A 24040-nucleotide genomic window follows, 5' to 3' on the forward strand; every position below is an offset into this window, starting at 1 on the left:
GATACTGCATCTGAGGATTCAACCAACCATAGATTGAAAATATATATTTTTAATTTTTCAGAAAGTTCCAAAAGGCAAAACTTGAATTTGCCTTGCTCTGGCAACTATTTCCATAGCATTTACATTGTATTTACAACTATTTTCATAGTATTTATATTGTATTAGGTATTATAAGTAATCTAGAGATGATTTAAAGTATATGGGAGGATGTGCATAGGTTATATGCAAATACTACGCCATTTTATATAAGAAACTTGAGCATCCACGGATTTTGCTATTCATGGGGGTCCTGAAACCAATTCCTCATGGATACAGAGGGACGATTGTATATAGTGCCTTATACCCATTCCTGTGCCTACGGTGGACATTACTAATTGGTCACTGCACCCCAACTTCAGTGCTGACTCAACCTCAAAATCCGTCTTAAACTGAGCACTCTAGGCAGTATTGACACGGAAATGAAAGCAATTTGTAATTTCAGGCCTAGAATAACAGCTGTGTGTCACAAAAGGGTAGAAGTAGTTCTAATCGGTTAGATGTCATTATCTAGGGCTCTTTGGTTGCAAGCAACAAAAGGAAGAGTTGCCCTCAGAAGGGAAAGAAACCAGGACGTCTCTGTAGACCTAAACAGTATAAGTTTGTGACCCTTCCTCACAAGAGCACTGCCACTCATGAGACTCAGCTCCAATGACTGGCACCCAAGCTTTGTTGCTTTGAGTATCCCATTATCAAACTCCCCAGAGAGTGAAGTTGATTGGACCAACTTGGAACAAATTTTTAAACCCTGGAACAATAAGTGATGGAGGGAAGACAGGGTCATATAGCACAGGGCAGACTTGACTATTAGGCCTGTGAATTGGGGCATGCCCAGAGATGCTTTCAGCTGCAATTAATCGAAAACACATCAGAAGTGACTTAAGCTAGGAGGAAAATTCATTGTTTTACCAATATCATGTCTAGGAATATGGAGTTCTGGGATTGGTTAATTCACCACCAAGGACCCAACATATTTCCATCTGTTAGCAAAAAAAAAAAAAGTGAGGAAATAGCTATTGGCTAGACAATCAGCAGTGACTATCACAAGCATGTTGCTGTGAGCCAAATCACCACCCCAAGAGGTGTCTACCCTAGATATGCTTCAGGAAAACCAAAAGGGACCGAGAGAAACAGGATGGGGTGAAGGTAGGCTTTTCAGAGACCAGAGCCATAGAGGTCTCTAAGAGGAGTTACAGAAACCCCTGCAAGGCCCCCTGAAGTGCAAGAAAGGCCTCTTGAGGGCTAGATAAGTGCTTTTTTCATACATGGGACCAGGAACCACGGTAGTTCTCTCAGGGGCCAGCAGAGCTACTCAGGACAAGTATAAAGTTTCCTAGGACCAGGAGATAATCTGGAAATGTTCCCACCTCACCCCCTGTCCAAAGCTAAATTAACAAAGCAGGTTCTGGAAAGGACGGAGAATCCCATCAGCCCTAATGATGGCACCAACCCAAACTTTCCAGGCAATGAGTCTGAGTAGCGTGGTTGAGACAGGATTGAGGCCAAGACTAGGAATAGGGATTGAGTGCCCTATAAACTGTGCCAGCCAAGCCCATCAGTGGAAAGATCTGAGTTCCATTAGGAAAAGGAATGTCTTCTATAAACTCATTTATTTCTAGGGTTCTGGAATTTTTAAAAATTTGTGTGTTCCCCTCAATTTCTTTTTTTTTTTCTAGAAAGTTTTGCATATTGATTTTACTTTGCATCTTGTAATTACCTCTGATATCAGTGATTCTTAATATCATGGAACCTCTCCCACAATAAGCATACACCACAAACATTTTGTACATAATTTCACCAAGTTCACGGCCCTCCTGAGAGCCTATTCATGGACTTCATTTTCAAAAGTGGTAATGATTTCCAGAAATTTACTGATTTTCTCAGGTAAATCCTAGAAATGCCACCTTCTCACTATCTTCCACTTATTTTGTGAGCAAATCAATGTTACCAGTTAAAAACTACCTAGAATACCAATGAGCACTAACATATCTGGCTTGAAAATACTTCATTAAACATTTTTGGATGTTGCTTCCTATCTTTTAAGTATAAAAAAGGCATTTCAGGGCTTCCCTGGTGGCGCAGTGGTTGAGAGTCCGCCTGCCGATGAAGGGGACATGGGTTCCTGCCCTGGTCCGGGAAGATCCCACATGCCATGGAGCGGCTGGGCCCGTGAGCCATGGCCGCTGAGCCTGCGTGTCCGGAGCTCCGCAACGGGAGAGGCCACAACAGTGAGAGGCCCGTGCACTGCAAAAAAAAAAAAAAGGCATTTCAATAAAAACAAACATATAATGAAGTCATCTCCCTTTGTGTGAAGCAATATGAATGAACTGTGAATTAAAATTTAACAGCAACGTAGTTCACTGGCAAAACTTTAATTGTCTCAAGAACACAACAAATTCTGAACACACTAAGATCATGTTGCTACTTCAATTTTCTTGGGAATGGTGAGTGATGAGTTGGTCTATGGTTTAGGATCAGTTCCCATGCTTGTTTCTTGAGCTGCTTCTACCTCTGAGAGCTTTTCATCATTTTCCAGTGCTTGCTGAAGTTCGTGGATGGTAGTAAAAAGAACGTGAAACTGTTTTCTTCTCAATTCTAGCTTATCTTCAACACTTTGTTTAACACGTGAAAGATGCTCTAATTCTTTTCCCAGAGCCTCTATTTCCTTTAATGTCTCATGCCTGTCTGGATGACGCTGGATCGCTTTTGCCAATGCATCATATTCTTGGCGATTTTTTCGTATTTGTTTTGCTTGAAGAATTTGCTTTTTGAACTCAGCAATTTTTTCATGTGCTCCAGCAATGTTACCTTCTATTTCTTTGTAAGTTTTTTCATAATTTTCCACTTCTTTGAGATTCATATTATATACCAGCAAAGTTTTGCCCATTGAAAGTTCACATTGGGACAGTGTGCTCAGCATTTGTTGGTACTGGCTGTACCCCTCTTCCTGGGCTCCAGAGTAGCACCATTTAATGAAACTTTTCACTAGCAGATTAATTCTCTCATCATCTCCAGCACCCTCTCCGTCGATTAGGAGACGCTTCCGTATGACTTCGTCGTCGGTCATGGCGTGAGCGGCGGCGGCGACGGCGTGAGCGGCAGCGGCGACGGCGCAAGCGGAGGCGGCGACGGCGCAAGCGGAGGCGGCGACGGCGCAAGCGGAGGCGGCGGTTGGCGGTGGTGGAGGTCAAACTCCCACAATGCAGCTGGGTAAACAGCAATGGCGGAGGAGGCGGAGGCGCACGCGGAGGCGCACGCGGCCGCCCGCTCCGTCGCCTGAGCCGCGTCGCGTCGCGCCGCGCCGCCGCCGCCGCCGCCGCCGCCGCGGGACCTGCGCTCCGCGCGCTCCCCGAACTCCTCCCCTCAATTTCTGAAAAAGATTTCTTTTGCAAACTCCCATCTGATCTCAGATCAGTTCAAGTGAAAAGGCATTTGGCCACAGACAGGTCAAGACAGCTAGGAAGATGATCAAGCTCCCAAACAGGAGGAATGGAGGTGGCTGTGATCGGCCACTTGGGGTCTTGGGATGAGAAGATGAAACCGAGGTAGATCAAGAGGTACCATTTCTATGAGATTAAGATCCTTTCCGGACATTCCCCTCATGGAAAGGGGATGTACATGTCTGTGGTCTGTAGATAGAACACTATTTGAGGGCTTTGGGCCTGAATGAATGATAGAGCTGATGAGGATTCAGGTTGGGGCCCTTTTGAGGAAAGACTATCCCCTAGGGAGTTTCAGTTCTTTACTCTTTTTCACCTTTGCCTCTACCTTGAAGATAAATGTGAATGTGCATGTTCCCAAATCTCAAAGAGCCCCAGTTTTCTCATTTTTAAGTTAGAGATACCAAGTAGGGAATGCTGCAAGGATTAAATGAGATAATATGCCAAGTGTTTAACATTCTTGGCCCAGAGCAGGTGGTCAAAGAGTCGATAAAATCAATAAAACATACTTTCTTTTTTCCTTATTTCAGTGTGTATGTATGTATGTGTGTGTGTGTATCCTTCTGCCAGACACTGGATACTCTGCTAGGGGCTGGGTATTCCGAGATGAAATTATACAGTCCCCCTGCCCTCGAATATCTTGAAGTCTAAAAAAGAAGAGAGTTAAGGAAACATCATTTACAATGAAGTCTCTAGTAAGGGTATATATGCGTAAGTTCAGTGGTAATATGGAGAAAGTGAAGCCAGAGTCTACTTGAGGAATTCAGGGAGGGCTTTACAGAGGAGGTAGCATTTAATCTGGGCTCTGAAGGATGAGTAGGAATTTGTTCAGTGGACAAGCATGGGGAGAGTCTTCAAGACAGAGGAAACAGTACTGCAAACCACAGAGGTATGGGAGAGCAAACCTAATTCAGTACTGCTGGAGCTTTACCTGTTACCATATCAGGCAAAAAAGGTAAATTTAATCCTATAGTCTGAATAATTTTGAGCAGGAAAGTGGCTTATCACATTAGCAGTGATATTTTAGGATGGAGGGATACTGAAATTAGAGGTTAGAGGAAAGATTACTATTTTGGGCAAGATGGAACCTCAACTGGAGCACTGGCAAATGGAGATGAAGAGGAGGAGGTGGATTGGACAGTTATTGAGAAAACAGAACCTTTAAAACTTGGTGATGAGTTGGTTGTGGAGAATGAGGGAGAAGAGGCATCTAGTATATGTCTGGTGTCTGGGTAGCTGTGTAGATGATGGTAACACGCACTGGGATAGGCAACACGAGAGGAAGAGGGAACACAGTATGGGGCAGGGAGGAGATGATGAGTTCCATTTTGAAATGTTAAGTTGAAGAGCCTATGGGATGTTCAAGTGGAGATCTTCACAGTCAGCACAGGATTGAAATCTGAGCTAGAAATGGAAATGTAGAAAATATCAGCAACAGTGAAAAGGAGAAGAGGAAAAGCAACATTAAAAGGTAGACAGAGGCCCTTTGGAAGACAGTCTGGTAATTCTTCAAAAGGTTAAACATGGAGTTACCATTTGACCCAGCAATTCTTCTCCTAGGTGTATACTCAAGAGAAATGAAAACATATGTCCACACAACAACTTGTACACAAGTGTTCCTAGCAGCACTATTCACAACAGTCAAAAGTTGGAAACAACTGAAATGTCCATCAATGGATGGATGGATAAACCAATTGCGGCCTATGCATACAATGCAATATTGTTCAGTTAGAGAAAGAATGAAGTAGTGACACAAACTTTGACAATTATGCTAAGGGAAAGAAGCCAGACACAAAAAGCCACATATTGTTTTTCACATAATTCCATTTATATGAAATGTCTGGAATAGGCAAATCCAGAGAGACAAAGTAGATTAGGTGTTTCCTAGGGCTGGTGAGGATTGAGAAATTGGGGGTGGTGGCTAAGGGGTATGGAGTTTCTTTTGAGGATAATGAAAGTGTTCTGAAATAGAGAGTGGTGAAAGTTACACAACTTGGTGTTTACATTAAAAACCACTGAATGGCATACTTTATTTTTTTTAACATCTTTATTGGGGTATAATTGCTTTACAATGGTGTGTTAGTTATAATTGCTTTACAATGGTGTGTTAGAATGTCAACTCTGGCTGCTATTAGATATGTTCCCATATCTCTTCCCCCTTGCGTCTCCCTCCCTCCCACCCTCCCTATCCCACCCCTCCAGGCGGTCACAAAGCACCGAGCCGATATCCCTGTGCCATGCGGCTGCTTCCCACTAGCTATCTACCTTACGTTTGTTAGTGTATATATGTCCATGCCTCTCTCTCGCCCTGTCACGGCTCACCCTTCCCCCTCCCCATATCCTCAAGTCCGTTCTCCAGTAGGTCTGTGTCTTTATTCCTGTCTTACCCCTAGGTTCTTCATGACATTTTTTTCCCTTAAATTCCATATATATGTGTTAGCATACAGTATTTGTCTTTTTCTTTCTGACTTACTTCACTCTGTATGACAGACTCTAGGTCTATCCACCTCATTACAAATAGCTCAATTTCATTGCTTTTTATGACTGAGTAATATTCCATTGTATATATGTGCCACATCTTCTTTATCCATTCATCCGATGATGGGCACTTAGGTTGTTTCCATCTCCGGGCTATTGTAAATAGAGCTGCAATGAACATTTTGGTACATGACTCTTTTTGAATTTTGGTTTTCTCAGGGTATATGCCCAGTAGTGGGATTGCTGGGTCATATGGTAGTTCTATTTGTAGTTTTTTAAGGAACCTCCATACTGTTCTCCATAGTGGCTGAACCAATTCACATTCCCACCAGCAGTGCAAGAGTGTTCCCTTTTGTCCACACCCTCTCCAGCATTTATTGTTTCTAGATTTTTTGATGATGGCCATTTTGACTGGTTAAAAACCACTGAATGGCATACTTTAAATGGGTGAGCTATATGGTGTGTGAATTATATCTCAATAAAACTGTTACTAAATTTATTTTAATATGGGCAGAGAAAGAAAGACTGTCAGAGAAAATGGTAAAGGAAAACCCCAGAGGTAGGATAACCCAGAGCAAGCACTGAGGCAGATACACAGAAAATAAGAGCAGGTCAAGAGAATTTTTCACAACAAGGGTCAAATGCCATGGACAAGCCATGTATGATCACGACTGCCTTTCTTCTTTGCTCCCCTATTTTTCCTCTTGTCTGGGTAAGGAGACATCTCCACTGTGATCCTTAGAAGGCAGGAGGGTCTGGGCTCTCTCACACTCAGGCCCTACGACCTGTACTTATGCAAAAGTCTGGCAGTGTATGAACAAAACAGAAGCTTGTTTATACAAAGGCAGGGACCACATAAGAGGAAAGGATAAGGTTATTACCAATGAGAAATCTTAAGATAATTATCCAGTCTCTTCCAGGTGACCAGTTTTATCCTGGAAGGAATATGAATTTTGTCAGTAGCTGGTGCAAAGCTAAATGCCAGTGGGGCATGATATGATGAAGTAGAATGGTCCTTGAATACCCTTCACTTTGGCAAAGTCATCATCAAAGAGCACTAAGTCATTTCCTATGCAAGACCCTACATAAAGTATTTTAACCAACTGGATCTTTTGCCTTCAATTCTTCCTTGAATGGAGTTTATAATCAAAATCCATGAAGGCCAAGTGTACACTGGACCACGAGTTCTACCCGTGAAAAGATCACTAGTCATTCATTTCTCTACATCCAGCATCCCACAGGGGACTTGATACAATATAGGTGTTCAGTAAGGATTCCTTAACTGACCAATTGCCTGACTGAATAAATGAATGAAGCAAGTGGACATACATTAACAAAAGAGCAACATGTGTAAAGGTTGGAAAATAGGAGAAATTATATTCCTACAGTAGAGGGGCATGGAAGTGAGGGAAGATACTGAAAGTTCCAGGTTTAGTTGAGGGGAGCTTAGTTTGCCTTGCCAGTTCAGGCCAGGCAGGGAAAGTTCCTGAGTGGAGCTGACCTAATCTGAGGCAGTAGGGAGTGATGACCCAGGGGAAAGCAGAAAGGCATGCCCAGCCCACAGGCACGCCAATCCAAACACTGCACCCAACACACACAACAAAACTGCAGGCCCAATTTGGCCTAAGGGCCATACTTGGTAGCCTTTGGGAAGGCTTCTTAAGAGGAGGTGGCGGTCAGAGATGTTTGGATGAAGAGAGAAAACTTGTGTGTTTTGAGGAGTCCACATTCCAGGGTCGAGTTGGGACAGATTGCTCAAAGGATGGGAACTTTGAGTTAGGGACACCAAGAGGCAAGGAAGAAAAAAGAGATTGGAGAAATGAGATTAGCTGGAGCTTCCAGGAAGGAGACAAAGTCCCAGTAAGAGAACAATGGAGAAGCCACCCCAGGAGAAAGAGACAGAATTTGGACTGGACTCATAGCACTTTTAGCATAATATCACAAAATATTTGCTGAGGTGCTTGTCTTACCACCAGACCGAGCACAGGGCCCTCATCTGATTGTTCTGAGCATGTGCCCTGATGCCTGACAATGTCTGCAGACTGAATGAAAGGTTGGATGAATGGATGACTGAATGAGAAGAAGAGGTGTATTTAACATGGTAGACAGCTTAGGAAACCACCCAAAAGAAGAAAAAAGTTCTTTGTGCAGAGATGTTTATTACAGCATCATCTGTAATGGTGAAAAATTGGAAATACTTAAGTAAATGGTGGCGCATCCACTCAATGGAATATTATGTGGCCATTAAAATGACAATTATAAAGACACTGTGGCAACACAGCAAATGATTATGATATAATGCTAAGTGACACAAGCAGATGAAATTGCATCTATGCCGTGATTATAAGTATGTAAAAATGATGTATGCATACGGCCAAGCCCTGGAAAGGGGAGCATAAGAATGAAAACAGGTGACTCATGGGGTGGCAGGATGATCAATGAATTATTTTTTCTTTTGATTTGTGTTGATGTCATTTATGCCTTTACAAAGGAAAAAATAAAGTTGATAGGTGGCAAACTGAACCATGACCTTGAAAATTGAACAGAAAGACCTGGTGCCAGAGATGGGAATCCCTACAAAATGATGTTGCCAAGGTGAAAGAAGGCTAAGGCTGGAGCTGAGGCTGCAGGCATAGAAAGGAAGGGGTGAGTTAGGGAGATGTATGCAGTTATTGTCTGCAAATATGTGACCTGGGCAGGTTGTAACTGTGCTGGAAGCAAGAGAGTAGGGAATTTGAAATAAGAAGACCAAAGTTCTGCTGCTTACTGTGTGATCTTTTGGGCAGGTTTATGAACCTCTGAGCCTCAGTTTGGTAATCTGTAAAATGGAGCTAAAGATCGTTAATTAACAGGGTTGTTTTGAGGATTAAGTGGAAGAGAATGTATATGAAAGCCCTTTGTAAATGACAAAGCCTATACAACTGTAAACAGCTATTACCATTCTCATCATCAGTATAGTTATTATGTCTCCCAACTTGGCTTGAAATTCCATACATAAGAGATTTATTTCAATAACAAGCACATACTTCTGTAATAATCTGAAGGAGGAGCTATCAGTCATTCAAGAGTCGATAAAGCCTAGTTCGTGGTTGTCAACTCTGGCTGCTATTAGAATCACATGGGGAGATTTTATTAATTGATGCCCAGGCCACACGCCTAAGCCATTAAGGCAGAATCTCTGGAGATGGAAGCCAGGCAGGGGTATTTTTTAAAGCTCGCAACCTGGGACTTCCCTGGCGGTCCAGTGGTTAAGGCTCTGCACTTCTTAATGGTAGGGGATGCAGGTTCGATCCCTTGATCAGGGAACTAAGATCCCGCATGCTGTGCGGTGTGGCCAAAAGAAAAACAAGGCTCCCAAACTGCAGCTGGGATTAAGAGCTATTGGCAAGTAGGCCCTGAATCCGGGCAGCCCTGACTTCAAATTCCAGGTTAACTTTTGTCGCTTCCTCTCATAGACATAGAGAAGAGACATGTGGTTGCCAAGGGGGAGGGGGCTTGGGGGAGGGGGCTTGGGGGGGAAGGCTGGAGTGGGAGTTCGGGTTTAGCAGATGCAAACTAGTATATATAGAATGGATAAATAACAAGGTCCTACTGTATAGCACAGGGAACTATATTCAACATCCTGTGATAAACCATAATGAAAAGAATATAAAAAGAATGTATATATATGTGTAACTGAATCTCTGCTGTACAGCAGAAATTACATTGTAAATCAGCTATACTTCAATAAAAAAATTATCTCCTCCACTTACTAAGTGTGTGATCTTATTACATACTCAAAACCTCACTTCCCTTATTTTGAAATACAAACAATGGTACCTACATCATAGGGTAGTGGTGAGGATTAAAGGAGTTAACACATGTGAACAACTTTAGCACAATGCCTGGCCCACAGTAAGTGCTATATGGTGTTCACTAGTTTTGTTTGTTATTTGTAGGCTCTGCTCCAACCTCATCATGAGGGACCTGTCTTGACCTTAGCAGAGGGAAGAGAAGGTACGGCATGGAGTCTGCTTTATCACCAGTTTTGCTCTGACTTTCTAACTCCAAGCCCCCAGTGGCTGGTCTCTTTGCTCAGATGTTCTAATACCTGGAACTTGAATCCCCGACACACGACTTTTACAGCTGGCCCTCTTTAATGAAAATTGGCTTCCCCTAGAGATCTCAAATGCCCATTTCTCTCTTCAACCTCCAGGCCTACCATGTGCTATGGACTAGTCTTGGTTGTTGCTTGAATAATAAGCCTGTCAATTAGTCCAGATTCCACCTGCCCACTTTCACCTAAGCCTTGCCCAGTCGGGTCCCACCCAACCCAAATCTTGCTTCTGAAGCATTTCTGAAAAGAAAACTCACCAGATTTGTATACTCTCTGTCTTTCTGGAACAAAGGACAGACATAGCACCCCAGATTTCTTACCTAATGGGCAGGTGAGAAGGTAGTAGAAAGAGGCTGGGCATCTCTCTTGAGTGTGTACAATCTACGTCGGTGACGGGCATCTGTAATAACTAAAACTGCCTGAATATTTTTTGTACTCTGTATAAATTTCCTATGGCTGCTGTAACAAATTACCACAAACTTGGTGGCTTAAAACAACACATATTTGGGGGACTTCCCTGGTGGTCCAGTGGTTAAGACTCCATGCTCCCAATGCAGGGACCCAGGTTCAATCCCTGGTCAGGGAACTAGATCCTGCATGCCGCAACTAACACCCAGCACAGCCAAATAAATAAATACTTTTTTTAAAAAACACATTTTTTTTACAGTTCTGTAGGTCAGAAGTCCAAAATCAGTCTCCCTGGGCTGAACTCAAGGTGTCAGTAGGGCCACGCTCCCTCTGGAGGCTCTAGGGGGTGAATCCAGTCCTTTCCTCTTCCAACTTCTGGTGGTTGCCAGCATTCCTTGGATTGTAGCTGCATCACTCCAATCTCTGCTGCCTTGGTCATATTGCCTCGTCAATGTTATCTCTGACTCCCTTTTATAAGGACACATGTGATTGCATTTAGGGCCCACTCAGACAATCCAGGATAATCTCCCCACCTCAAGATCCTTATATTAACCACAGCTGCAATATCCTTTTCTGCCATATAAGCTAGCATTCACAGGTTCAGGGGATTCCAACGTGGATAAATTTTGGGGACCATTATTCAGCCTTCCACACACTCCAAGGTGTTTTCTCCTTTAATTCCCCTCAAGCCCTCTGCCTGGTTCCCTCCTGCCTGAGAAATGAAGCCATTCAAGCTTCACGGATTTTGTTTGTGTCTTTTCTGTGTGTGTTTATGGTCTGTTTGCTGTCTGTTATTCGTTTGAATGGCGATTGCAGGACCCTGAGCACCCAGTGGCATGGGAATTTTAGCATTCTTATGAGAGATTCCCCTCCTTTGGCTGTATGGATCTGGGCCTCGCTGGAGCAGGCCCTAAAGGGGCTTAATATTTTGTTTCTCTGGAGAGATTGGATAATTGCTGGCCTGGAGCTTCCTGCCCCTGCCTGAGTCCCATACCCTACCTTTCTGATTCAGTTCCTTCCTGTTAGTACCTACTCCTTAGACATAGCCCAGTAGCCCACTCTGTGCCATGGCTTCTGTGTTGGAGATATTATATCAATAATAGCAGGGGAGAGAGAAAAATCTGATTCCAATGCAGCATTCCGAGTGTGATACTAGGAATCCTAAGGTGTTAAGACCCCACCGAGAAGGGCCCCTGACACAGATGCGAGTTGTGTGCAGGTGGTCAGGAATACCTGAACTGCCTCTAATAGAATGGCTATCTCAGTTGCCCTAAATCTCCCTGCCCCAAGATGCTCTAGGGCGTAGTACAGGTACGGCAGTTCGTGCACTTGGAGTCCTGGCTTTCTCATTAGATTGCTACATGGCTTTGCCAGGTTACTCTAATCTTCTGAGCCTCAGTTTCTTCTTGTGCTAAAATTGAGAAGGAAGTTACATTAATAATAGAACTCATATTAATAATAGTTATATTAATAACTCATATCATAATGGTAATAACTCATATCATCATAACTCATATCATAATAGCTATATTAACGGGTTGTTGTGAGGATTTGGAGAACAGGATATGTGAAGGGCTTTATAAAATATAAAGCACCATAACCTGTTCTGGTGGTTATTCTTAGCTCACCAATCACTCAGTCTTTTCCTTCCTTGCCTGCTCTCCAGCTTCCTGCAGGCTATTTCATGCCAATCTTCTGTTTTAGCTAATTCAGTCCTGCTTCTTTCATTGTTTCCTGACCCATTCCTTGCTCTACACACACAAGGGAACCATTTGTTTCTCACCTGTTGTTCTGCTTCCAGTCAATCTCTTGCCAGTCATACATTAACAATTAGAAACAAGCCCATTTATAGAGAAGCACTACTTCAAAGGGGGTTTGTTTATCAGCCTTCCAAATTTCTGCCCAGTCTAGAGGAGATTTCTCTACTGGATTCCAGCCACTCATGTGGTCAGCCAATACTTACTGAGCATCTACTATGGACCAGGTACTGTGTTAAGCACTAGGCTTACAAGTGAGAATAAGACAGTCCTAGTCTCTGGCCTCAAGGGAGCTCACAGGCTGGTGGAGGGGTCAGACAAGCAAACGAGTGATTCAAGTTTAGTGTGAAGGTGCCATTAGAAGAAAGCACAAAGTTTTGGAGGAGCAGATGAAGGGGCAGTAGACTCAGTGGGTAGGTGTCCTCAAGAGAGGCCTCCCAGTATGGGACTAGTGGATGCAAACTATTATATATAGAATGGATAAACAACAAGGTCCTATTGTACAGCACAAGGAACTATATTCAATATCCTGTGATAAACCATAATGGAAAAGAATATATATATATATATATATATATATATATATATATGTATAACTGAGTCACTTTGCTGTACACCAGAAACTAACACAACATTGTAAATCAACTACACTTCAATAAAAAAAGGAGAGGCCTTCCAGAGGGGATGATACTCCAGAAGGGGTGATATCTAAGTTGAGGCCTAAACGATAAGTAGAAATTCGGTGAGGTGGAGAAGGAATTTTCCAAGCAGAGGGAATGGCATCCATTCTGGACGAATTGAAAGGACTTTAGTGTCGCAGGAGCGTGGAGTGTGAGGAGGGGGCTGGCCGGTGGTGAGCATGGAGGAGGAGGCAAGAGACAGAGGCAGCAGCCTGATCACATTGGTCCATATTCAAAGCCATGTTTTGACTTTACTTCCAGGGAAATAGGAAGCTATTGAAGAGTTTTCAAGAGTGGCACATCATATCTACGTTTACAAAATCCTTCTCACAGTTTTATAAGGAACAGATTGGAAGAAAGCAAGAATTGGATGCAAGGGGACCTGTTGGGAGTCCCATGCAGGGATCCAGATGAGAGCATGTGGTGATCCAGATAGGGTGATGGCAGTGGGAATGGAGCAAGATAGAGCAATGCCAGAGAGTTGCGGATGGTAGGATCGTCGGGATTTGCTTTGTGATTGATCAGATGTGGGCACCAAAGAGGAGGAAGGAGTCAGAGTTCCCAGATTTCTAGTCACCTGCGTGGACAGCAATGCCATGCGCTGGGATAGGGCACAGGTGCAGGGTGGAAGAAAATAGTTCGTTGAGTTTGGGACATGTTGACTTTAAAGTTTCTGTAAAACATCCAAACAGATTTGTGGATATGCAGAACGGAGGATCAGGCAAGAGAGAGGTGTGGCGTCAACTGACCAGGGCTGCTCCCTGGAGCCATGGGAGTGAATAGGATGGCCCATGGAGAGAGCCTAGAGGGGAATGAGGAGAGGAGCTGAGGACAAAACCCCTAGGAACCCCAGTCTTTAAGGAATAAGGTGAGGAATGGGAGCCCAGACTCTACCTCGTGGTAAATACATAATAACCATTGCCGAAGGAAATCAAAATAGACTGAGAAGAATTGGCTAGAGATAATAAACCTTCTTTGGGATGGAGAAAAAGAGACACAAGGCTTCAGAAAGGAGGTGAAGCTTGAGCTAAATCATGAAGGATAACTAGGAATTCACCAGAAAGACAGGGGAGGAAAATTTCATTTCAAGAAGAGTAAAGAGCATGTTCAAAATTTCAAAAACAGAAAAAGTCATGGCCTTTGCACATGGAATCCTCCATATTCCACTTAGGTCTTTTTCCCTTATGATCCAGCTGTGCGTCCTTAATAAATCTTAATATCCTTAATAAATTCCTGTAATAAATCTTAGCCATGAGTATGAAAAAGCAAAAGTGATGATATGCTCAGGGAAGATTTTCTGATTTACTATATAAGTGTCTTACTTTCCTTTTAGATCTGTATTCATGGCTCACTTCATAACCGAGGGAGCCTAGATTCAGGTGCTAAATACATTTCATGCTGCACTCCCACTGAATGGTAGGGACTACTTAGAGTGATGTGTTAAGAAGGAGTCAGGGTGCAAATGGACTCAGTGGTGGAATGCTATGATCGATTATCAATGTCTGCCATGGATGACGGAAAGAGGAGTTATAGTACATGTGCCTTATGTCTATCATGCTGACCTAGACTTTTCCTCCCTTCTTTCACTTCTCCCTCACCGTCTGAACCCTTGGGGGGTGAGGAGAGGATCTCATGAATCATGAATTGGCAACTAATTGTGAATTGGCAACTCTCCACTCCTAAAGGACATGGTCTTCATGAGAGAATGAATATTTGCTGAGAACTTATTCACTGATCAGTCACCGACTGAGTATGTACTGTATGCCAGGAACTAAAACTAGCCCCTTGGAATTCCACATAGACTACATGATTGTTCACTCAGCCACAGACTTCACTGTGTTGAACCAATGGAGTAAATCCCAAATTCGGGGCTCCATGCTGAAAGAAAGCATGGCTCTTTCATTCTCAGAGCACAGGCAATGTCCAGATTTAACTCTAAGGCACTAGCATGCAGTAAGGGTCTGTTTATTGGGATCTGGTTCTATTTTTTTTACCTTCACTTATGCTGTGTTTACTGGCCCACTGAACACAGAATAAAGAGCTGCTTGCCCTTACAAAAACTTGAAAATCATACAAGCATATTCAGCACAATCTAGCATACTCTTTCTCACACAGCAACTGCTCAAAGCTTGTTTTGTGTCTGCCTCTTACTTACACTGCACCCCTCCTCTTTCTATTCTCACAAAAACAAAAACAAAAAACCCCACAAACCTCTGTATTGGTTCTAATGCTCACTGCAGGACTGTTCTGGGTATTATGTGGTGGAGGGGAGTGAGTGATAAAGAGAGCTCACCTGAACCCTTAGAGAAGGCTCTAGGGCCAGTTCTGGAGACTCAAGGATGCAATCATTCCTCTCCAGCTAACTGGCTAAGAAACAGGTAATCGCTGCAGGCCGAACACCAGAATTGAAAGTGTGAACCCTTTCAAGGCCTGGGAAATTTGAAGCAGCAGAGTGAAGTTTTTAGCAGCTGATAGTTGGAAATGGGGAGGCAGAGGTGAGAGAGTTTGGGGGCTGAGATATCTAGAGGGCCTCATGACTAAGCAACAGGCAGGGTGCGAGGTCGGGGGAAAGGAAAACCAGGTGAAGCTGCTGGCCCAGTCACATCAGCTCATCAGCGCATCTCAGTTCCCTGGATGTAAAGAGTCATTATTGATCGGAGTGTGTTGTACATGAGAAAGGCGTGAGGGCAGGGGAAAAGTTATTAGAACTACTGGCCTAAACAGTAAATCTATCTAAAGAGAGAGCATTTGGGGTTTCAGGTGTACAGCAAAGTGATTCATATATATATATATATATATATATATTCTTTTTCAGGTTCCTTTCCATTATACTTTATTACAAGATATTCAATATAGTTCTCTGTGCTATACAATATGTCCTTATTGTTTATCTATTTTATATATAGTAGTGTGTATCTGTTAATCCCAAGCTCCTAATTTATCCCTCCCATTTCCTCTTTCATAACCATAAGTTTGTTTTCAAAGTCTGTGAGTCCGTCTCTGTTTTGTAAAGAACTTCATTTGTATCATTTTTTTTTAGATTCCACATATAAGTGATATCACATGATATTTGTCTTTCTCTGTCTGACTTACTTCACTTAGTATGATAATTTCCAGATCCATCCATGTTGCTGCAAATGGCATAATTTCATTTCTGTAAAGAAAACGTTTCACTGCTTTTACTGGGATTGTGAAATTCAAAACCTGTGGTGTAGAAACCTGACTCTGCTGTTACTATAATTATTTTCTGTTTTCTCTTAGGATTTAGTAAAATCCCTTTAGAGAATGGAAGCTACACTAAGAAAAACTAGAAAATGGGACTTTTTTCCATTGTGGGCCTGATTTTTAAAGGCAGAGTGGAAACCCCCCAGAGGGTTGGGCACCATGCATTCATTTATTCATTCATTCATCAAATAGTTAAGTACTTGCATGTGCTAGGCACTGTGCTAGGTGTGAGGACTCAAAGAGGACTAAGACACATCAAGAAACTTAGATTCTAGTAGATGAGACATTCCTACAGACAAGTAAGTGCATTGCATTATTTTAAATGGTTCAAAGATATAAATATGATCAGGGTAGAGAATGGTGTAATAGTTACAGGAAGTAAGGCTAGTTGCTGTAACATATGAACTCCCAAATATAAGGGACTTAACACACAAAAATGTATTTCTTGCTCATGTTCAAGTTTACTGCGGTTCAGCTTGTGAAGGGAGGCTCTACTCCACAAAGTCATTTAGAGATCCAGGTCTGTTTAATCCTCCACTAAAGACCATTAAGCACCACCTAGCTGGCATATAGGGAGAGAGAGGCAGAGTGGAGAAAATAACCTTCTCATAACCATTTTGTGGCAGAAGTGACACAGCATGTGGTCATGTGGCCCCATCTAGATGCAGGAGGGCTGAGAGATCAGTCCAGTGTTATGCTGAGGAGGAGATTTGAAAACAGGGTCTGGTGAACATGTAGCTGGACAGCCCCAGACGGAATGGTCAAATCAATCTGAAAGGGGATGGAGAGCCCTCATAGAGGACATGACCCCTGCGTGGAATATCTAAAGAGAAGTAGGTGTTGAGAGTATTAAAGTGAAATAATGCCATGGGAAAAACGAAACCCCAGAGGATGAAGTTGGGGTTGCTGTTACAACCGTATCTTCCCATCATTTAACTTTCTCCCACTCCCTACCCACCTTCTTCTTTCCTACTCATCCTTGAAGTCTCAGTTTAAATATTACTTCCTCCAGGAAAGTCTTACCTGATCAATAGGCTGGGAGAAGTTCTCCTGCGATGTGGTCCCAAAGTATCCACTGTTTTTGTTGTAAGTATTCGAATGTCTATTTTTTTCTTATACCGTAAGCACCATAAGGGCAGGGACCATATCTGGTTTTACTCATCATTGTATCTCTAGTGATCAGCACTGTGCCTGTCAAAATAGCAGGCCTTTGATAAGTATTTGTTGAATGAATGAATCTACCTCCCCAAAGCATCCTCTTACAGCACTTTTGTCAGTCATTCATGCAGTTGATCAGTCAACTGATATTTCATCCTCATTAAGTGCTGGAGGTTCCTTTGTACACTGGAGTTAGTGATGAATAAAACACTGTCCTTTTGGTTTGCTCATAGTTACCTGTATTCCCATTCCACTGAGAGAAGCGTAGGGTGGCCAACTCATCCTGGTTTGCCCAGGGCTTTCCTGGTTTTAGCACTGAGAATATCACATCCTGGGAGCCCCCCACCAAGGGCTGTGCAATCTGGGACTGTTGGTCACTCTAGAGTAGAGTCTGTTTCTTACCTCTATCCCAGATATCCGGCATTATACCGAGCACATGATAATTTCTCAATGAACATTTGGTGGGTGGGTTGGTGGATGGATGTGACTGTGGCCTTGGATGAGTGAGTGGATGGCTGGGTGGGTGAATGGATATGTTTGCCTTGGGAACTTTTCAGAATTTGGAGGAAAAGAAAAGTGACACCTGGAGATCTCAAAACACTCAGGAAAGTTCTACTGCAGAGGGCTGGGAAGCGGGGGAACGTCTTCCGGGAGTTGAAGGTAGTAACACTCTCCTTTGGTCACTTCTCTGAATGAGACATATCTTCAGTTTTCTATAGATCCAGAGGTAAGGAGTGATTGGCCACTGAAAGAAAGTCCCAGCTAGGATGACAGGTGTCAGGGTGACCTGACACAAAAAACCCCTCATTCTTCTTGTCCAGTCTCTGGGATTAATATCCCCTGGCTACATTCTCAGGGGAGATCAAGGTATAAATTAATATTTCAAGACCTTAGTTTGAGAAAAAAAATGCAACAAGGCTACTGCATGGAGGAGAGATGTGGAGGGGTGAGAAGATAGCCAGAACCTTATAATAATTGCAGCTAATTATATTTTAATGACAATTGATAAAATATAGCTAATAAAACTACATTTACTTTTTTCCAGCTCAGATTCCTGGTGGAGAGGGGTCAAATTTTTCAAATAATTATTTTAAGGACATTATAGTAGCTGTGTATTCTTAGGAATACATTCTCTACTGTCTTCTAGAACATTCCTCAGCCCCAGCTCCACCCTTATTCCTCAAAAATGAGACACTTTGGGGAAGTCTTTTTGGATTCCTCCAAGCACTTGGAGTATTTTGTTCATACCCTTTATGGCAGGTCTCCTTGAACAGAACTGTGAGTTATAAATGCCTGTTCTTCCCATTAGGTAGCCACTGCCCTGAGTACAGCTACAGATTCAAGTATCTACCCTGCTACTTATTAGCTGTGTGACTTCCAGCCAGTGACTTTTTTTTTATTTAAATGACAGAAATTTCTTTTCTCACAGTTCTGGAGGCTATTAGTCCAAAATCAAGGTGTCCACAAGCTTAGTTTCTTCTGGGGCCTCTCTCCTTGGCTTCTAGATGACCTATGTCACACTGTGTCCTTCCTCTGTGCACGTGCCCCCTTTTGTGAGTTTAGATTTCTCCTTGTGTGTCTAAATTTCCTCTTCCTATAAGGACAAGTGAGATTAGATTAGGGCCCACCCTACTGGCCTTATCTTAACTTCATCATCCTTCTGCAAGCCCTATCTCCAAGTACAGTCACATTCTGAGGTACTGCGGGATAGGGCTTCAACATATGACCATGTCAGCCCATAATACTTGACAAAGTAAATACAATTAGAAGCCAATCTCACTTATAAACATAGATACAAATATTGGCAAAGTCAATCCAACAATCAATAAAATTATAAAACCTTAAGACTAAGTTTGGTTTTTCCCCAGAATATATGGCACTTTTAATATTAAAAAAGTCATTCAATTCAATTTGCCAGATTAACAGTTGAAAGGAGAAAATGCAATCATCTCACTAGATACAGAAAATATTTTGTCACCCTCCATTCAAGATATGTCCAGCTCTAGTTACTTAACTTCTCTGAGCTTTAGTGTTTCCTTTTATAAAAGGATAACTTTATTTATCTCATAGGGTTGTTGCGAGGATTAAATGAGATAACATAAAAAATCTAGCACACTGCCTGGCACAAGTGGGCATTTGACAAATGTTAGTTGTCTCCCTCTTCCCCTTCTTTGAGGAAGGAACTGTGTATTATTTATGTGTTTTGGATCTCTGGCACAGAGCTTGGCACACAGAGGGCCTCAAATGTTTGCCAAGCTGAACTATCAAAGAAACATGGTCATGTTGGAGGATGACATTAGGCGAAGTCTCAGTGACTTGGTATAAAATGTTGGAAACAGGAAGAGGAGGCTGGCACAGAACCATTTGCAGAATTAAACACAAGCCATGTCCAATTCATCTATTTCTGTCTTTACTGATTCAGTATTAATCACATTTTCTTTCAACTTGCTATCCTGCCTATTTTTAAAATTTATTTTATTGAAATATATTTGATTAACAATGTGTTAATTTCTGCTGTACAGCAAAGTGGTTTAGTTAAACATATATATACACACTCTTTTTCATATTCTTTTCCATTATAGTTTATCACAGGCTATTGAATATAGTTCCCTGTATTATACAATAGGACCTTGTTGTTTATCCATCCTATATACAATAATTTGCATCTGCTAATCCCAAACTCTCAATCTATCCCTCCCTAACTACATTTTTTTATTCAATTGTTTGTTCCCATTGTACCACTGGCACACTTGTACCTTAAAATTATCAAGTTATAATAACACCATACACAAAAATAAACTCAAAATGGATTAAAGACCTAAATGTAAGGCCAGACACTATAAAACTCTTAGAGGAAAACATAGGCAGAACACTCTATGACATAAATCACAGCAAGATCCTTTTTGACCCCCCTCCTAGAGAAGTGGAAATAAAAACAAAAATAAACAAATGGGACCTAATGAAACTTCAAAGCTTTTGCACAGCAAAGGAAACCATAAACAAGATGAAAAGACAACCCTCCGAATGGGAGAAAATATTTGCAAATGAAGCAACTGCCAAAGGATTAATCTCCAAAATTTACAAGCAGCTCATGCAGCTCAATATCAAAAAAACAAACAACCCAATCCAAAAATGGGCAGAAGACCTAAATAGACATTTCTCCAGAGAAGATATACAGACTGCCAACAAACACATGAAAGGATGCTCAACATCACTAATCACTAGAGAAATGCAAATCAAAACTACAATGAGATATCACCTCACACCAGTCAGAATGGCCACCATCAAAAAATCTACAAACAATACATGCTGGAGAGGGTGTGGAGTAAAGGGAACCCTCTTGCACTGTTGGTGGGAATGTAAATTGATACAGCCACTATGGAGAACAGTATGGAGGTTCCTTAACAAACTACAAATAGAACTACCATACGACCCAGCAATCCCACTACTGGGCATATACCCTGAGAAAACCATAATTCAAAAAGAGTCATGTACCACAATGTTCATTGCAGCTCTATTTACAGTAGCCAGGACATGGAAGCAACCTAAGTGTCCACTGACAGATGAATGGATAAAGAAGATGTGGCACATATATACAATGGAATATTACTCAGCCATAAAAGGAAACAAAATTGAGTTATTTGTAGTGAGGTGGATGGGCCTAGAGTCAGTCATACAGAGTGAAGTAAGTCAGAAAGAGAAAAACAAATACCGTATGCTAACACACATATATGGAATCTAAAAAAAAAAAAATGGTTCTGAAGAACCTAGTGGCAGGACAGGAAAAAAGACGCAGACGTAGAGAATGGACTTGAGAACACGGGGAGGGGGAAGGGTAAGCTGGGACGAAGTGAGAGAGTGGCATGGACTTATATATACTACCAAATGTAAAATCGATAGCTAGTTGGAAGCAGCAGAGGGAGCACAGGGAGATCAGGTCGGTGCTTTGTGACCACCTAGAGGGGTGGGAGGGAGAGAGACGCAAGAGGGAGGAGATATGGGGATATATGTATATGTATAGCTGATTCACTTTGTTATAAAGCAGAAACTAACACACCATTGTTAAGCAATTATACTCCAATAAACATGTTTAAAAAATAAATTAAAAAATAAAATCATGTATTTATACTTTGTCTCCCCAGCTGAATTTTAATTTACTTGAGTACAGAGAAAGTACTTTATTCATCTTTGTATCACCTATACGTAGAATAATTCTTGCCATATAAATACCCATTTGACATTTGTTTGGTTTCTTTTAAACTGTGGAGCTGTTTTCACTTATTTTGACATATCTATGTTTGGTGAGAAACTTCTCCCTAATATGAATCTTGTCTCTTCAACTGAATTGAAATTTCTTTCAAGGGAGGAAGCCATATTTCTCCTCTGGGCCCTAACATAGAATTGGAACCATAGTGGGTGCTAATTGCATATTTAATTGACCAATACATATTCTCCTACAATAGAGAAATGTCATTCCACATCATAAAAAACATTTCTGATGAAGTAAAAATATACACGTTTCTGGTATGGTCCATTCATGTCATACCATGTCAGATAAAATTTGAATCCAGTACAACCAAAGAACAAATACAGTTTACTTTCTTCTGAAAAAAGAATGATGTTACTGTTTTTATACAAATAAAAAAGCAGATCACCCCAAATTCCACCATCCAAAAATAATCAGTGTTAATATTTAGTGAACATCATTTCAGACATCTATGCACATACGCAGAAAAGAGATGGATGGATGGTTAGATAAAAAAGATTTTATGAAAATAGGATCATAGTGTGCAGGGCAGTTTTATTAAAAAGTATTCAATCTAATTTTACTTGAATTTAACAGAAGACTAAAATGAAACCAAAGGAATTGCTAACCTTTGGATAAATATTTTTTCACGTCAAGAGATATTGACTCCACACTATGGAAGATAAGATTATCACCGTTATACTTTCTCTCATCTCCTCTCCCCCAACCTCCAGATTTTTATTAGTTATAACATTACTCTGTCAGTGTTGTTAACAGCTATATGCTGCTTTGCCACCAGCATCGCCCCAGTTATTTAGGGAATATATATGTAGTATAAATATATATTTTTTGGCTGTGCCCAGTTATTTAGGGAATGTATATAATTTTTTTTTTGGCCACGCTGCACGGCTTGTAGGATCTTAGTTCCCCACCAGCGATTTAACCTGGGACCATGGCAGTGAAAGTGCAGTGCTAACCACTGGACTGCCAGGGAATTCCCCTACCTGTACTCTTTTATCATGGCTTATCTATTCCCAGATTTTTTTATTTGATTTTTCTCTTGGTTGGCTGGCTTTCATAGAGGGTTCTATGAATGCTGTACTCACTGAGTTCTGCCTATTGCCTTTTTACTTGAAAAAGTAGTTGGCTGGGTATGATGTCTTTGAGTCTCACTTAAACTTTGTCACAACACTTTATAGACCTGCTTCATTCATTGTCTTTTGGTATTGAATATTGCTGTGAAGTCTGAGCCAGGCTGATTTTTCCTTCATATAAATATGCTACTTTTTTCTGTCTATACACCTGAAGAATAGGGTTTTTTTTTTTATCCTTGATGTTCAAAAGCTTACTTATGATAAGTCTCGATATCACTCACACTTATAAATTTTTTCTGGAGCACAATATGTCCTTTCTGTCTACAGATTTGGTTCTTCTTTCATTTCAGGGAAAGTTTTCTCTATTATATTCCTAAGTAGCTTTTCTGCACAATTTGTTGAATTCTCCATAGACTTTAGGAACCCTAACTAACCTAGTTAGATTGTCATCATTTTCCATGACTATTATCCTGTCTATGATTGAATTAATACCTTTATCCTTTAGCTTTGATTCACTATGATTATCATAATACTTCCTTCCAAGTCAGTGATTCTATTTTCAGTCATGGCTATTTTGAGACACACATTTTCCAATTAATTTATTAGTTCTGAAATAGTTATTATTCTGGTTCTTACTATGTTTCTTTAATTCTGCCATATCCTCTTTTTATTGTTTATTATCTTGTCTTTTAGTTCTTATTTATTTATTTATTTATGAGGTATGCGGGCCTCTCACTGCTGTGGCCTCTCCCGTTGTGGAGCACAGGCTCCGGATATGCAGGCTCAGCAGCCATGGCTCACGGGCCCAGCCGCTCTGCAGCATGTGGGATCTTCCAGGACCGGGGCACGAACCCGTGTCCCCTGCATTGGCAGGCGGACTCTCTACCACTGTGCCACCAGGGAAGCCCTGAGTTCTTATTTATTGAATTCATGTTTTGGGGGGTTCTAACATGTGAACTACTCAGAATTTTCTTGTTTTCCTTGGGTTGTGTTTTCTTTCATATATTTTTATTTTAATTAAACTTTTTATTAAGATCATTGTAGCTTCACATGCAATTGTAAGAAATAATACAGGAAGAGGGGAGGAGCTTCAATACGGCAGAAGAGTAAGACGTGGAGATCACCTTCCTCCCCACAAATACATCTACATGTGGAACAACTCCTACAGAACACCTACTGAACACTGGCAGAAGACCTCAGACCTCCCAAAAGGCAAGAAACTCCCCACGTACCTGGGTAGGGCAACAGAAAAAAGAAAAAGCAGAGACAAAAGAATAGGGACGGGACCTGCACCAGTGGGAGGGAGCTGTGAAAGCAGAAAGGTTTCCACACAGTACAAGCCTCTTCGCGGGCGGAGACTGCGGGTGGCAGAGGGGGGAGCTTCAGAGCCATGGAGGAGAGCGCAGCAACAGGGGTGCGGAG

The 24040-nt window shown here is 41.7% G+C and overlaps 1 protein-coding gene across 1 annotated transcript; it reads right to left on the reverse strand.

The window, feature by feature from the left end:
- Nucleotides 1-2059: 2059 nt before the first annotated feature.
- On the reverse strand, nucleotides 2060-3103 carry LOC309978736 (THO complex subunit 7 homolog; the record flags this gene model as incomplete). The annotated part of the gene is made up of 1 exon (XM_082865314.1): nucleotides 2060-3103. One exon carries the CDS (start codon nucleotides 3101-3103, stop codon nucleotides 2498-2500), a length of 606 nt encoding a protein of 201 aa, XP_082721440.1. The 3' UTR covers nucleotides 2060-2497.
- Between the last annotated feature and the right edge of the window lie 20937 nt (nucleotides 3104-24040).

This window comes from Leucopleurus acutus (genome assembly GCF_964270905.1).
Source record: "Leucopleurus acutus genome assembly, chromosome: X".
NCBI lineage: Eukaryota > Metazoa > Chordata > Mammalia > Artiodactyla > Delphinidae > Leucopleurus > Leucopleurus acutus.